The following is a 16547-nucleotide window of genomic DNA, read 5'->3' on the forward strand; positions in this document are numbered from 1 at the left end:
GACACGTTCATTTTCTAGGAGGGACAACAATTGGGTCGATCAATCTGCTGCAAGATGTTTGTGACATCGTTAACCGAGTATTCTGACTTCGGCACGTTGATCATACGATGTCTAATTAATAAAAGAACGAGGGTTTGCCCGGAATTTTGAGGAACAAATCTGCAAATTATACGTCATCGAGTTCATTTTTCAGGAAGCCTGTTAGGTTAAAAAAACGAATCCTAGAAAGTGTTTTCATGCCGTGTATTGCCCTTCGTCTATATTGGTACATTATTACTTTTGATGGTTGATAGAAGAATTATTTGAGACGTATTTCGTTCATACATTCTACTCGTGTTTAAATGTACCGCTAGGTTGAGTCCTCCAATCAGGCGAGGACTCGGCCGGCGGCCATTTTGTCGCGCACGTTCGTAGAACAAGTAGGTGCGCAGGTGGAGAGGGAGCGAGAGGGTGCCATGTCTCTCCGGACAAAGCGCAGAGCGGGGTAGGTGCATCAACGGCGCGGGAGGGGGAGGAAGGGAGCGAGCGACACTCGTGGCGGATCGTGTCGGAACCATCGTCGAAAGAGGACGCGTTTCGTAGCGGAGAGCGAGCGAGAAGAAAGGAGTGCGGGCGCGGCGGAGGGAGTGCGTGCGAGAGAGAGGTAGAGCGGGAGCGCACTCCGTAGCCACGGCCCCCCGACCCATGCAGGCCGTCGTCAGTCGGATTCAGTCGGATTTTAATGGCGGCCGATCCGGAGTCCGCGGCTCGTGTTATTGTCGAGTGACGGAAGGGACGGCGCGCGTCGCGAGTGCTTGACCACCATCTCGGGGAGATCGGGCGAGAGGGCTCACCGAGGCAAGTTCGACGCGGCCCGACCGCGCGGCCGCCCCGCAGCTCCGCGACCGGGCGCGAGGCCCGAGGACGGCACGCCACCCGCGCACGACCCACGATGGTGCACCCTCGCGATGTGCCCTAGTCCGTGCCCGCGAGCGCGAAACGCATCGCGGATCGCGTCGCGGCTACTGCTTCCGACCCTGTCCCCGGCCTCTAAGCCCTGGCGCTCCTAGGAGCAAGGTAAATACCGGCGCGAGGCCGCCCGGACCTACCGAGCTGGCTTTCCGAGAGTTTGCTCCTTTTTCGAATGCTATTTAGGAAGCGCAGGAGCCTTCCGGGACGAGGAGGAACTCGAGCCGGGGCTTCGGTACGTACTCCGCGTCCTGGAACTTCAGTTTAGCCGCCTCGGGAACCGGCCGCTCGTACGTTCCAGCCTTTGTGTCGCGAGGCGCCCCTTAGCTGTCAAGTGTCGCCAAGAGATCCTCTCAACGAGGGGGAGTCCTGCCGAGGGTTTGCCCGTGCTTTTACTTCCACGGTTCTGTCCGACGATGACTTTGCTTTCGTTTGGATACCTCGTTCAAAGGGGAAATACTGCGGGGATTTATGTACTATTCACTCTCAGGATGAGGTATGAGAGAGAGTTGTATGTTTTTTGTTTCGGAGAGTCAGATGTTAGCATCCACCTGTAATGGTTTTTTTTCCTGTGGGTGGATGTTGTCAGGGAGGTGAAGTTTGTCTTTCGTACTTCGGTCCTTAGCCGATGTATCTTGTCTCGTTGGGATTTGTTGAATAGACGTTCGATGTTTTTTCATCTTGATCCTACGAGTATGTCGATATTGTATACCATGGACTTTGTGTTAAGAGATGATATGCTAATCCATAAATAACTATTTGATTGTCAAAGAGGTAACAAGGCTGCTGGATTATTTTCTTCCTTTACCGATTCTTCTTTTGTAACTGCGTTTCTATTATCGTCTCAATAGCATGGTTGTATGGACTGTAGTCAAGACATATGTGTATATAACGTGCCCAGTAATGCTAAGATGCACGTCATTATACTCTAATGGTTGCAAGAAATGCTACTTCATTTTACTACTGTGTTTGTGCTTTAAAAAAAAACAAAGCATTTAAAACAATTCCAAAATGTTGCATAGGGGTGATTTCCTGATTTTTAGGGACAAAGTTAAAAGGCCTATCGTTCCTTCCGCTGTGGTTGATATTTCACTTAAGGATCCCCTTAATTAGAAGGGATAGAGTTAAATCAATTAGCTTGATGCGATTAATGATAGATGTTGGATCCATTATGTCATATAAGATGATTGCCTCACGAAAACGAAGCAATGACTATGATTGTTTAATGACTACTCTTCCGTTGTGTTCCAGGAGCACGAGGCAGTGAGCATCATGTTGGTGCTTAGGAGCATGCTGACTTGGTAGTGCCGCAACGATAGGGGCCAACTACCAGTAGCAAACCAGCTTCACGTCCATACCACTCGACCCGACTGTCCCAGATCCACATGTGCTCGAACATACAAGAGACCACCCGCACCATGAGGCTCCTTGGATCTGTCAATCTTCCTGCTGCTCCATTCGTAACGCCTCCACCACCTGCGTCAATGCTATTTTGCAGTCCGATATCGCTCTCATCCATGTACCTTGTCGTGTGGCTTCTGGTTGCACTGGCATCTGCATCCTTGGATGTCCCTGTCAGTACGGTTCCTTCCATAGAGGAAAATCGATCCCCTCACATCGTGGCGCAGTTCCCTTCGACTGACCCTAACCGATATGGGCTCTTTCCAACCGAGGCCAATGCCACGAAGGAAGGTGCTCTTCGCTTGAATCATCTCACCATAGATCCCAATACTGGACGCCTCTATACCGGAGCTGTCAATAGACTGTTGCAAATGGATTCCAATTTGAAACTCGAGGAGTATGTTTCCACCGGTGAGTACCCTCTTATCGAATGATACATGAATGTTACTAAATTAATATACTATTCTTACCTTTTAATAACCTGTGTTGATATTTGTCACATATTTTAAATTGTACATTTATTTCAAAGGGCCAAGATTAGATAATCCACAATGCTATGCGACTGGGTGTCCTTCGAGGGATACCACGACGTCGTGGATGGACAACGTGAATAAGCTGCTACTAGCCGACCTGGAAGCGCAGACCTTGATAGCGTGCGGGTCTCTTCTTCAGGGTGCTTGCGAGAAATACAAAATGTCAAACATATCCATCAAACCGGAGTTCGTGCCTCGTAGCGTGGCAGCTAATGACGAGACCTCCTCCACGTATGCCTTCATCGGTCCAGAACGATATAACCCTTGGAGGAAGACAAGCATCCTCTATGTTGGTACCACGTTCACCAATAACGGCGAGTACCGCCACGATGTTCCTGCCATTTCCAGCCGGAACCTTGCTACGTTAGACTTTGCAGAATTCACCTTCTATAGGCAGTCGATCTTATACATAGACGTGAAGTATCGGGACCACTTCCTGGTGAAATATGTGTACGGGTTTAACGCAAGTGAATACGCGTACTTTGTGCTAGTTCAGAAGCAGTCTTACCTTCCGGAGCAAGAGGAGCTGGGTTATATCTCCAGGTTTGCCCGCAGCTGCATAAGCGACTCCAACTACGACAGTTACACCGAAGTGACGCTGCAGTGCAGTGTTGACGTTGGAGATGGCAAGCAACAAGTCTATAACTTAGTGCAGGATGCCAAACTCGCCGTGGCTGGTAGCGATCTGGCCATGCAGTTGGGCATCGCTGTCGGAGACCTTGTCTTCGTCTCTGTCTTCTCACCTAGCAAGGGTATCACCAACGAACCCTTGCCTCGTTCGGCCCTCTGCGTCTACAGCTTGCAAGAGATCGAGACCAAGTTCAACGAGAACATCCACATGTGCTTTAATGGTAGCATCAAGTATCGGAACATGGGTTACGTCAGTGGTCCCATTCAAGATGGAAAATGCCCGTCCGCAGGAGTAAGTTCGTTTAATGATTCTCATTTCTAGGGGAGCGTTATACTAATAGTTTTGATTTCTTAGCTTGTCCAATACCTTTAGAGATTAAAAATAATTGTTTGCCTGGGAAATATTAAGCCGTGATTACAAAACGTACTTCAAGCTATTGTGATCAGTTAACGGTACCAATTGGGATTCGGCACTAATTGGCGTCGTTGAATGTGTTCTAACATTTTAATAGATACTTTGAAAGCTTACTTCGAGTAGGAAATTATAATGTATTCGGAATATCCAGAATTATTAATACGGAGCAACCCAAGTAGACTTTTAGTACGTAAAATTAGTATGAACTGGCAGTAGATTCATCGTAAATAATATTACTGGGACACAGACATAAATGAATCGTTTGATTCTTTCTCTCAAAGGAGTCTTCGTTACAGACGACGGGAAACATTATGCACTTCTGCGAGGTCGGCTTAAAGATCTCGGGGGTCTCTCCGATCATCGGACAGGCAGTTCTTCATTTTCCCAACGATTTCGTGACGTCGGTCGCCGTGGCGAACACCGAGAGCCACACGGTCGCCTTTCTCGGGACCAACGACGGTGTCCTGAAGAAAGTCTTGCTATCCGGCACCGAGGCGTCCATTTATGAGAGCATCGTCATTGATAAGGGCCAAAAGCTGCTGCCAGACACCGTCATCGCTCCAGGTGGAGACTACATTTACGTCCTCTCTACGTCGAAAGTCTCTAAGGTCAGGGTCGAGCACTGTAGCAGTTATACCAACTGCAGCAGTTGCCTCGATGCCAGAGACCCTTATTGCGGATGGTGTTCCCTGGAAAAGAGGTTGGTTTTACCGTAATACCTTCTCGTACGTACGTATCTGTGGAGCGATTACTTAATCGAGTAATAAACGTTCCATTAATCCAACAAATAACGTTAAATTTATTACTATAATAGTATTCAATTCGATTTTACCGAACCGTTCGGTCTAACTAATCCCAATGCAAACGCTTTATAGATGCACCGTTCGAGGCGCTTGTCAGAAGGCAAGTCAGAGCAGTCCCAGATGGTTATCGCTGGGCACGGGCCAGCAATGCATCGACTTCGAGCAGGTATTGCCCGATCGGATCCCCATCAACCAGATGACGACTGTCCAGTTAACGATCAGGACCCTGCCGGAGTTGCCGGCTGGGGCGAATTATAAGTGCGTCTTCGGAAACGCCGATCCCATCGACGCGTTGATGACGGGATTCGGCCTGTCTTGCCCGACACCTCCGGTCGCCGGCAGACCCAGCATCCCCGACGAATCCGACCATGTCCTGGTGCCTCTGTCGGTACGCTCGAGCGAGACGAACAAGGACTTCGTCTCGCGGAATTTCGCCTACTTCGATTGTTCGAGGCACTCGGTTTGCCTCGACTGTGTCAAGTCGCAATGGGCTTGCAGTTGGTGCGTCTACGACAACCGATGCACTCACAACACCAGCGGCTGCCAAGGCAACGTCATTTCCGGGGAAAACGTAAGTTCTGATGCGACGATGCCACTTGATTGACGGAAGATGATTAGTAAATGCTTTGTTATTGAACTTTGAGATACACGGACGCGGAAACGATTGCTCAACTCCATCCTATTTGGAAATTGTTTTGCAGAGCCAAACGAGCCTGGCGGCACACGGAATCCAGTACTGTCCGCGATTCGCACCCCGGGAGGAACCCTTGATGCTGCCAAATAATGTACCGAAGGAGATAGTCCTCCAGGTGGAGAACCTGCCGCAACCGCAGATCGGTCACACGGGGTTCCAGTGCATCGTGACGATCGAGGGAGCGAATCTACGGGTGCAGGCCCGAGTGGACAGCAGCCGGTTCATCGTCTGTGACAAGACAATCTACTCTTACGAGGAAGCGACCGGGGAGTACGAGGCGGCGGTGACCGTCGTCTGGAACACGAACCACCACGTGGACCAGACGACGGTCGTCCTGTACAAGTGCGAGGTCCTTGGCTCTCACAGGGAGCACGCGGATTGCTCTCTGTGCCTGACGAGGGATCCGCGCTACGAATGTACCTGGTGCGGGACCAGCTGCGTCTACCGTCATTCGTGCATGTACTCGCCATTCGCAGTCTGCCCGAAACCCAGGATAGACATGATTAAACCGCTGAGTGGACCTATCGAGGGCGGCACCCTGGTCACAATCGAGGGCAGTAATTTGGGTTTGCGTAAAAGCGACGTCGAGGGAAAGATACACATCGGTAACACTCCGTGTACCCTGGTCGACTATGAGGTCTCGGTGAGGATAGTGTGCCGAACGGGCCGGCACGAGGCGACCGACACCGCCTCCGTGGTTGTTGGTAATAACGCCGGCGACACCGAGAGCGCGGTGCTCTTCAACTACAAGGATATCCGATTGACCGGGGTGCATCCATCGATGGGACCCCAAAGTGGCGGCACCCAGTTGGCCATCTCCGGGACCTACCTCAACATCGGGAGCACGATTGCAGCGTACCTCGACGAGCTGCCCTGTCGGGTGAACGCCACTCAGGCGAGCAGTACCAGACTGACCTGTGTCACCAGCAAATCCGGCAGGGTTCGGCAGGTCCACACGTTAACCCTGAGCATCGACGGGGCAAATCGTACTCTGTACGGGAATCCTTACAATTACACCCTGGACCCTACCATCATGGAGATCAAACCCCTCAGGAGCTTCGCTTCGGGCGGTCGGATGATCACGGTGCATGGGACCAACTTGGACACCATTCAAAAACCGGAGATGGAGGTGTACTTCGAGGACGAGGTCGAGCCTGTTAATCGCACCGTCTGTGTCGTCCTGAACCCCACGCAGATGGAGTGTCCCAGTCCCAGTGTTTCCGGTAGGTTTCGTTCCCTGAGAAGGATCGAGCGCTCGACGTCCGAGTCGACGACTTCTGACGCGAGTTTCTCGGATCTGGGCGACGGGGACGACAATCCTGGGCGATCGCCGCCCGGCATCCAGGTCCTTAAGAACGGAGGCAAAGAGTCGCAGCTCTCCCTGAAGATAGCCTTCCTCATGGACGACGTCGAGAGCGTCAGAGACCTGGAGAAACATTTCCAGAATCTAAGGAATCGGCTGCTTTATGTGGAGGACCCGAAGTTTTTCCCTTTTCCGAGGAATGTCAAGTTGTACAAGGGCGACACTCTGGTGATCGAAGGTGAGCATCTGACTTATGCCAGTGACGAGTCCGACGTGAACGTCACCGTGGGTACCATGCCTTGCAACGTGACGTCCCTCGCCCTGACCCAACTGGTGTGTACACCTCCGGATCAACAACCGGCTGATACCGACGAACTTGGCGTCAAGACCGAGCACGGCCTACCCCTGGTGGTCGTCAGAGTCGGCCGGACTTTGCGCTTCCCCATCGGTTATCTGCACTACGACGTGGCCAAGTCGTACCCAATTCCTCCGGAGGCCATTGCCGGCATCGCCGCGGGCACGTTTAGTCTCGTCTTTCTCTTCGTCCTGGTGCTGGTGGTCTACCGGAGAAAGAGCACGCAGGCCGAAAGGGAGTACAAGAGGATTCAAATTCAAATGGACACGTTAGAGAGCAACGTCCGAATGGAGTGCAAGCAGGCCTTTGCCGAGTTGCAGACCGACATGACCGACCTGACCGCCGATCTCGAGTCCTCCGGCATACCGACCCTAGATCATAAGAACTACATCATGAAAGTCTTCTTCCCAGGCGTAATCGACCACCCGATACTGAACGATCCTCGGGCCAGAAACAACGTGTCCAGGACTAACTACGACGCCGCGATGGTGCAGTTCGAGCAACTCATCAACAACAAGTGCTTCCTGCTGACCTTTGTCGAGACCCTGGAGGCTCAGAAGGATTTCAATATCCGGGATAAGGTGAACGTCGCCTCGCTGCTCATGATCGTGCTCATGAGCAAGATGGAATACGCGACCGACGTGTTGATGAGCCTGCTACTGCGGCTAATCGACAAAGCGGTCAACACGAAGCACCCCCAGCTCATGCTCAGGAGGACCGAGTCGGTCGTCGAGAAGATGCTGACCAACTGGATGGCTCTGTGCATGTACAACTACCTCAAGGACTACGCGGGCTCTTCGCTCTTCCTCCTCTTCAAGGCGATTAAACATCAGATCGAGAAGGGCCCGGTCGATGTGGTCACGCACGACGCCAGGTACTCTCTCTCCGAGGAGCGACTCCTCCGAGAGCAGATCGAGCACAGCGTGGTGACCCTGCACGTCGTCCAGGACGATCTCGACGAGAAGATCCAGTGCAAGGTCCTCGACTGCGACACCATCAGTCAGGTCAAGTCGAAGATTCTGGACGCCTTGTACAAGAACACGCCGTTCTCGTTGAGGCCCTCTATCCACGAGGTCGACCTCGAGTGGCGTCACGGCCGGGGCGGCCACCTTTCCCTTCAGGACGAGGACCTGACCACCAAGTGCAGCGGCGGTTGGCGAAAAATCAACACGCTCGCCCACTACGGAGTCAAGGAGTCCGCAGTGATGTCCTTGATACCCAGACAAAACGACGGGTTCGCCGTCAACTGTAAACCACCGTGCCACGCGTGCAAGACCTCGAGTCACCATCGACACGGGTCGAATCACTGCTCGGCGACCCACCTGCATCAGAACCAGCAGCCGCACTATCATCATTACCACCACCACCACGTCCACCATCACCACCACCTGGCCAACGCGGCCGGGAACGCTCAAATAGGGCCCGCGATAGTCTACTCGCACACCCCGGTCGGAGGAGGTGGTATCTATTACGAGTCGCAACATTCGCCTCCACCACCTCCGGTGATCACGGCCAATGGAGACGTCGAAGCTGGCCACGGGGGCCACAACCGGCGCCTCTACCACCTGGTCAGGCCTCTCGAGGAAAGCCATTATGCCTCCACCGGGGGCGGCGGCCTGGGTCTCATCGGCGGCAAACACCATCACCGCCACCATCATCCGGAGCGCACTCACAAGGCCATTCCGGAGATCTTCCTGACCCGACTTCTCTCGACCAAAGGCACCGTCCAGAAGTTCGTCGACGATTTCCTCAACACGATACTCACCGCGAACGAGGCTCTGCCCAGCGCCATCAAGTGGCTCTTCGACCTCCTCGACGAGGCCGCCAGGCGGCACGGCATCGTCGACCCCGAAGTCGCCCACGCCTGGAAGTCGAACAGCCTTCCCCTGAGGTTCTGGGTCAACTTCATAAAGAATCCGGACTTCATGTTCGACATCAACAAGTCGACGACGGTCGACTCGAGCCTCTCGGTCATTGCGCAGACCTTCATGGACTCCTGCTCGACCACCGAGCACAGGCTCGGGAAGGACTCGCCCTCGAACAAGCTCCTTTTCGCCAAGGACATACCCCATTATAGGGAGAAGGTCGGTAGGTTCTACACGGACGTGCAGAGACTCCCACAAATCTCCGACCAGGAGATGGCGGCCGCCATGCAGCTGCTGAGTGCGGCCCATGTCAACGAGTTCGACGTCATCGCCGCGCTCAAGGAGCTCTACATCTACGTCAGCAAGTATTACGAACAGGTGTGTTGAAACGTGTTTTTCTTACAGTTTTGTCTTTTGACCTCGTCAGTCCTGTCCGACTTCTCCGATGTAGTTTTGCTTATATCGTTCGTTTCACCAAAGAATTCAGAAGTCCCATAGAAGCCCAGATCCTATGTTAGCGCTCGATGCTCTAAAAGTTGGCTAACAAACCAGAAGTGGGGGTAAAAGAGAGATCGCACGTGTTAGCCAACGATATCTCACGTAAGGGAGGAAGAGAGACGCATATAGAAAGACGAGTATTGGGTGCAAGATAAAGAAATAATGCAATCGCTATATATCGCCATAAGATTAAGAGGGATGGAGAGATGATTACAGCGCCGCCATCCGTTGGCTAACATACTATTTATCGAGCATCGAACGTCCGTATCCTTCTGGGCTTCTATAGAGACTTCTGAATTCTTTGGTTTCACCAATCTCGTTCACTTCGCTCATCTCCCTCTTGTGGAATTTTCAGATACTAGACGCCCTCGAAACGGACGCGGGCTGCCGCAAACTACACCTGGCGCACAGGCTGGAGAACGTGGCGTGCACGATGGAGGGCGAGGAGACGAACGCCTGCTGACACGACTCAGGGAGCACCGCGAGCCCACCCTACCCCGAAGACGTCGAGGCCCTCAAGGACGCTGACTAGTGCCTCCAGTCCTCGCGCACCGTCCGCGTCCGTGCTCGCCTCTACGGTTAGGCCCCTGCCGCCCCCTTGTCGGCGAAGCTTTTCGGACGGGCGCGCACCCTGCGTGGAAACCGGATGCGCGAGGTACCTTACCGAGCGAGGAGGCCCCCGGTTCCGTCCGAGCCCTCGTCGGCGCGCGACGACGTCTCGCAGAGCAGGAATTTGACTCTATTAGAACCGATCGTCCCGGGCGTCGCGTCGAACGCGACTGTCAAGAGTCAGGAGAGAATTATTAGGCTCGGGGTCGAGGTGTTCCCCGAACGGTGTTGCTTAATCTCTGCGCGAGACGGTGGCGCTGACGCGAATCCCGGTGGCCCGCAGAGATACGTGCTACATGCATTTATTGTATATTTTGTGGAATCTAGACTTTGATTTTCCGTCCGAGATTGGGGTCGTGGTGTAGCGCGTCGACGGCGTCGAAGAAAAACCCCGAGCGACTGTTTCGTGGTTTCTTAATCAATTTGGAAGAGGGGACAAAACTACGTAAAGTTCACTACGTATTCATGTTTCTGATGGATCTTCCAATTTGAGATTTCTTAAAATCAAATATGGGCATTTCGGGTTACATGAAATCGATTCCGGTCTCGTTCAACGTGCTTCGGTCCGTACCCGAATTTATTGACTGATTTTTACATTCGTGTTAAGATTTGATTCCGTTTTTCTTTTTCTTTTTTAACCAGGATCATTTAGTTTCGTTTATTTGACACCGTCAATTAACGTCGATTGGCTGGACCGTTGATCTTTCTCGACGTAATGTATTTTATCTTTACCGATGTACTTTGGTATTTCGGAAACACCTTACCCGGGATTTTCTGAACTCACCACGACCGCTCTTTTTTAGTTGCATCAAAGTCGCAATCGAGCCCTGTGTATCGCCCGAGTGAAATCGCGGCGACCCAGTGAACTTTAGGGACTCAAGGAGAGGGATATTACCTAATGTATATGAAATGTCTATCGAAAGTACTGTACGAAACGCCAATTGTCTGGGTAACACCCAAACGGGGACGTCGTCGCGCGTTCTACGAAATGTCGGTGTGCGTGGATTCGAACTAATACGCTGGATTACGGAAGAAAAATGTTAATTATGGGCGAAAGGACGAGGCGGTCACCGAAAACTGTACCTTCGAGCGGACCTTGTTTCGTTGCAGCGGTGCGTTCTAAAGTTTTCCATGTTTTATATATTTTTTTTGTTATTTTTCTTTTACGCGATTTCGCCGCGAATCCAATACGGTCGGACACGAATCGATCGTTCGGGGAAAATTTCATCGCTCGAAGATGGGAACTCCTTGGAACGAGTAAAATTCCCCTGGGCGACAGCTCCGTTCATTTAGGTGCAGCGAAATTATTAGCTTTACAGGCCGAACCTTATGTACGAACGCGTACGTCAACGAGTAGTTCGCGATTTTAGCTCGAGTGGCTATATCTATTGTATAATTAACTAGAATATAATTTTAACAATGGTAACGGCGATGGCAGTGCCAGAGACCGGGTAAAAGTGCGGTCACTCTTTTGCGGCTACTAAAAGCGCACCTAATTGGGTCGTTCCCACCGTGGCGTGGTCGTTGTTACCGTTGCTACTGTTATATATTATTATATCGTGACACGTAAATATATACGCGGTGTACAGGTAACGATCGCAGAGTGTACATATACGGATTACATGCGCGACGTGTCCCGTACCCTGTATACAAGCCTGTATATGCGAGCGAGAGATGCGAGCCCTGTTAAAAGGCGGAGTAAGAAGTAACATTTAAAGTCTAAGGCAACCGAAGTAACGTTATATATATATAAAAAAAAAAGTTAAAGGGAATTTTAAGAGATATAACACGGCGGCGTCGACTGCCTCAGGCCTAGATACGTACGAGGTGTACGGAAGATTTTTCTAACGCTCGATTATTTTCCTTCGTTTTTTATATTCCCTTTTTTTACGTATCCAGTATTCTGTACGACCCCGCATATGATAATGTATACGCGTTATTATGTTGTGCATTGATATATTATTGTCGCGAGACGCCGTCGTTTGTCACCGTCGTCGAGGTTTTGATTTTTTTTTCCCCCTTTTCTACAACGATTGTCGTAAATCGGTAATTATTAAGGACGCGAACGAATGGCCAGTGACTTTTCTTCGGAGTTGCGGCCTTTTCGTCCGCTTTGATACGAAGTTATTAAAATAGTACGGGAACGTAATTCAGGGTCCGTAGAAAAAAAATCTAGGATCGCTTCATCTCGAACGTGGTTACCAGGATCAAATGAGAACTTCACGAAAGAACGTATCTCGACTAGCCGATGTCGCGATCGATAGACTTTGACACACGGGATTGATAATTGTACATATATTTTTGACTGGTCGATCTCACGACGGTGACAACTTTTGTCGAGGGTCTCTCGCAACGGGCATCGTTAAGTAATACTCGAAAGACGAGGCATTCCGTCTAGAATGAAAACGGGAACGACTGCGACTGGGTGATAACGTGATAAGAAGGAAAGAAAGGGGATAAAAAAGAAGTTCGTCGAACGCACAGTGATAGGCGCGGCCTCGTGCCGTCCATTTAAACGGAGCTCCGCGATCGAGTATCTCATTGCCAGGAATGCATTTATATTTATAGGCCGATCGCGTCGATCGCGTCGATTACATCGAAGGTGAGAACCTATCCTGCCACGAGGAGCGACCTCCTCGCGCTGCGCCGCCCGAAATTCGGCACGATCGCTCCGATATATCCTTTCCGACCTTTTATCCATTTCGAGTTGAGCCGGGATCTTTTCTAGCTAAGCGATGGGCTTCGACCGTTTCGATACTATATTATCATGTATTTGTAAAGTCCCGAGGGTGCGACGGGCCCTCGTCTCTGCGTACGCTTAAATCCAGCATATACTGCCAAGGCTTTTCGTGGCGCTTCTGTGGATAATCGATCGAGCGCGAATCCGTCGTAAGAAATCGCTAAGTTATGTCCTTCGAGGGGAGAGAGTAACCGAGGGTCTAGGCTCGGCTGGGCTGGGTGGGCGGGACAAGGGCTTATTGCTCGTCTCGTTACTTTAGTCAATTGCGAAGAGTCGTTGCTTCGCGGGAAACGTGCACCCTACAGTTATTTCTCACGATTTCTGGACGGAAATCGCGCGACGGCTGTCCAATGCACGTGGCGCGTTCCGAAGATATTCATTTTTTATGCGGACGCGAGGGTACCGATATCCTCTTTGTCCGGCGTAATTTAACGGTGTACGAACAATGGTCTCGTCTCGATGCCGATTCCAGCCACGACCAGGGCAAATTCCTCTCGCTCTTGTACTTAATCGACCTGGCGGAAGCTTTTTTCCGTCCCCAGATGCGGATCTCCTTCGTTTTCTTTCCATCTTTTTTTTTTTTCTTTTCTTTTTCGAAGCCAAAACATCCACGGATTTTCTCTCCTTTCCTTCCCCTTCCTTCCCTGCCCCCCTTTTTCTCTCTATCTACGTATATTTGCATATGTACGTATATGTGCATATACGTAAACTCGTCTAGGTATGTGCAAATACATGGGAGAGAAGTAACCCCTTTTCCTTCTACATACCCCGGCGTATGTACTCGTCCCTTCTCAATGTGTTTACACGGAAAACGAGCGCGTTGAATATGTTGTGTATTTATTTATACCGCGATGCAATTAGATCTGTAAGATACGTAGACATTCTGTATCAGCGATCTCTCTTTCTCTTTCTCTCTCTCTCTCTCTTATGCGAATCTCTTCGAGTTCTCTCCGCCTATCTCGGGATTACGGCGAAGGGAAAAAGGAGGCGCGCGCGTTCCCGTTTGGGCGATGCGAGGGAGATGAATATTTCTTTTTTGGATCTCTTTCCCTCCCGTGATAAGGTAAATCGCGGTTGTCCGGAATTATACTCGGCGACCCGCAGAAGGCCCACAAAGCCACCTTGAGACTTTTGTCCTAGCGGCTTTTCCGAACTCTCGTTTTAATTCCGTGTAATTTCCTATCGTTCGCATACTCTTTTTAAAGATCTCCGAACTATTCTTGTAGGGTCGTACGCGCTCGTACTTCGAGCCGATCACGTTCGACGCTCGAGTCCATCCAAGATACTGTAAAAAGATTGTCAATTTTGTACAACGGCGTAAATCCGTAACGAGAGCTCTCGCTATTCAGATCGCAATTTTAAGAGTCGAGGCTTAATCCGGAAACGAACCCGCCTCGTTGGCGTCCCCTCTTTATTTCTGGTCGAGCTATTTTCTCCGATTCGAACTCCGTTTCTGCGTTCGTAACTCCATCCTCGAGACAAGTATATTCGTCTTTTACTCTGTTTTTTTTTTCTTTCTTTTCTTTACGAAATCGGGGACTAAGAGCTCTTTAACGACTCGCATCCTTCCGATTTCGCGAGCACTTCGAGGTGCCTCTCGTGCAATTATTAAAAGACGATGTCATGGTTAATCGCGGCGACGAACGCAGATCTAATTATCCCTCTGATTAAATCTTCAAAGGCCTTCCGAAGGGCGTCATTCTTCGACGACTTTTCACATTATTCCTTTATCTTGTATCGGGAATTTTGTATGCGATAGTATCTTCTTCATGGAGATATTTCGTTAAATTCAGCGCGTTTTGGGAAATGCCTTCGTGGTTTACCATATTTTGTCGAGACGTCGGGACAAGTCATTTACATGTCGGAGTTTACGCGAATTATCGGATGCATTTATCGGTTAGGAAGAAAGAGAGGGGCGAGTTCGTTTCTCGGCCTAACGCTGTGATGGAGTTTTCGATAAGGAATAAAATGATTATTAAGCGCGCGTTACTCCGTTCGCTACGCTTCGTAGGGAGAAGAGTGTTTCTCCGTGTTTAAGCTCGTCCTTGAATCTCGAATGAGCGCAGTAGATTAAATTTTTGCGTAGTTTGGATATTAATCCGGTCGTAGGGCGGAAGCGCGCTTCGGCGCGACGTGTGAATGTGGCGCGCTGGAACTGCTGAGAAAAATCAGCGGGACGAAGAGAATCACTGAGCGATCTTGCTTCTTACAAGGAAACATTCCCAAGTGTCCGCTGCCGATCTTGTTGACGTTCATATATGTTGAAGAACACAAAAATCTAAGAGACACGTGTTTTTTTTTATCTGCATTGGTCCATCCTTAAGGGGTGAAACAACCCCCTAAAGTTTGGCGGAAATTCAATTTTTATATTAATTTTCGTAGAAGCAGGGGAGGGATTTCGACGAAACTTGGCATAAACGTATGATGTATAAGGACGGTGAAAACACAATATTGTCCAGGAATTATACACCACCTCAAGGGGGTGAACTACCCTACAATCGAAATTTTTTTGCAATATCTATTAAACAAACACTCATACTTAAGTTCCACTTACGCCATGTGACTGCTCACGAAAAATGAGGAAATACGTGTTTTTTTCTTTTTGCCAATAAACATTTGTACATCGGTTGAAAAGAATGGATGTAGGTGGTATATGGGTATATCTCGACTATCTTTATTGGGTCATACCCTGATTAATTCATTGTACATAAATCGTGTAAACGTGCTAATTCCTCAAAATGTCGTTGGTTTTCATAACATGCAGTTATTTATAAATAAATTAAAAAACCGTTTAAGAGACTGAAATTCTATCGCAACAGATTCGATGATGATATAACCCAATAAAGATAGTCGGGATATACCCATATACCACCTATATCCTTTCTTTTCCACCGATGTATAAATGTTCATTGGCAAAAAGCAAAAAACCCATATTTCCTCATTTTTCGTGGGCAATCACATGGCCTAAGTGGAACTTAAGTATGAGTGCTTGTTTAATAGATATTACAAAAAAATTTCGCCTGAGGGGTAGCTCACCCCCTTGAGGTGGTGTAGTATTCCTAGACAATATTGTTTTCACCGTCCTTATACAGAATACGTTTATGCCAAGTTTCGTCGAAATCCCTCCCCTGTTTCTACGAAATTTAATATAAAAATCGAATTTCCGCCAAACTTTGGGGGGTTGTTACACCCCTTAAATGTGGACCATTGCTGATAAAAAAAACACGTGTCTCTTAGATTTTTATGTTCTTCAACATATATGAAAATCAATAAGATCGACGGCGGACAGTTGGGAATGTTGTTCCCTTGTTAGTCGAGGAAAAGAAAAAGGCAAAGATGGAAAGAGCATAGACTTATAGTATGGACTGAGCATGTATTGTTGCCACTCTATTCGCGCTATGAAAAAGACAGAAACATGTTGGTGTCCCTCTTTGTCTCTCTCTACTCTTTTCTGATTGATGACCTCATCGGAAGTGACCGATCAGAAAAGAATAGAGAGAGAAAAAGAGTGGCACGAACTACTTGATCTCTCTCTGTCGAACGGACATTATTTTCATTGTTGGGAACAATAGATGCTCGGTCCATCCTATATTTCTATGGCTAGGACCGAGGGGCTATTCACAATCAGTGATAACGAGTTCCTTCTTTGAGCAATCGATTGCCTTTAATTTCATACGATAAACAACAATGACATTCGGTAACAAGTGACGTTCGACCATAAAATTGTGAGAACGTGTCGGTGATTTCTAACGA

At 49.5% G+C, this 16547-nt stretch overlaps 1 protein-coding gene across 2 annotated transcripts; it reads left to right on the forward strand.

Annotated features, from left to right (window-relative positions):
• The first annotated feature begins 701 nt into the window (after window positions 1-701).
• LOC105698464 (plexin-B) lies at window positions 702-12964 on the forward strand. 2 transcript variants are annotated; one of them, XM_012422749.2, is made up of 7 exons: window positions 702-1056; window positions 2200-2760; window positions 2879-3804; window positions 4209-4627; window positions 4803-5301; window positions 5432-9325; window positions 9801-12964. In XM_012422749.2, exons 2-7 carry the CDS (start codon window positions 2334-2336, stop codon window positions 9906-9908), a joined length of 6273 nt encoding a protein of 2090 aa, XP_012278172.1. In that variant the 5' UTR covers window positions 702-1056; window positions 2200-2333; the 3' UTR covers window positions 9909-12964. The 2 variants fall into 2 exon arrangements, with proteins under 2 accessions (XP_012278172.1, XP_012278173.1); XM_012422750.2 differs by having other exon boundaries at window positions 4224-4627.
• The last annotated feature ends 3583 nt before the right edge of the window (window positions 12965-16547 follow it).

This window comes from Orussus abietinus, unplaced genomic scaffold, assembly GCF_000612105.2.
Source record: "Orussus abietinus isolate OABI.00-Male unplaced genomic scaffold, Oabi_2.0 scaffold62, whole genome shotgun sequence".
In the NCBI taxonomy this organism is placed as follows: domain Eukaryota; kingdom Metazoa; phylum Arthropoda; class Insecta; order Hymenoptera; family Orussidae; genus Orussus; species Orussus abietinus.

Bases quoted from the DNA above. Each gene is read 5' to 3' on its own strand.
- LOC105698464 (XM_012422749.2), top strand. From the start codon at position 2,334: ATGTGCTCGAACATACAAGAGACCACCCGCACCATGAGGCTCCTTGGA. The intron at 2,761-2,878 runs GTGAGTACCCTC...TTTATTTCAAAG, and splicing joins CGAGGAGTATGTTTCCACCG to GGCCAAGATTAGATAATCCA. The intron at 5,302-5,431 runs GTAAGTTCTGAT...ATTGTTTTGCAG, and splicing joins ACGTCATTTCCGGGGAAAAC to AGCCAAACGAGCCTGGCGGC.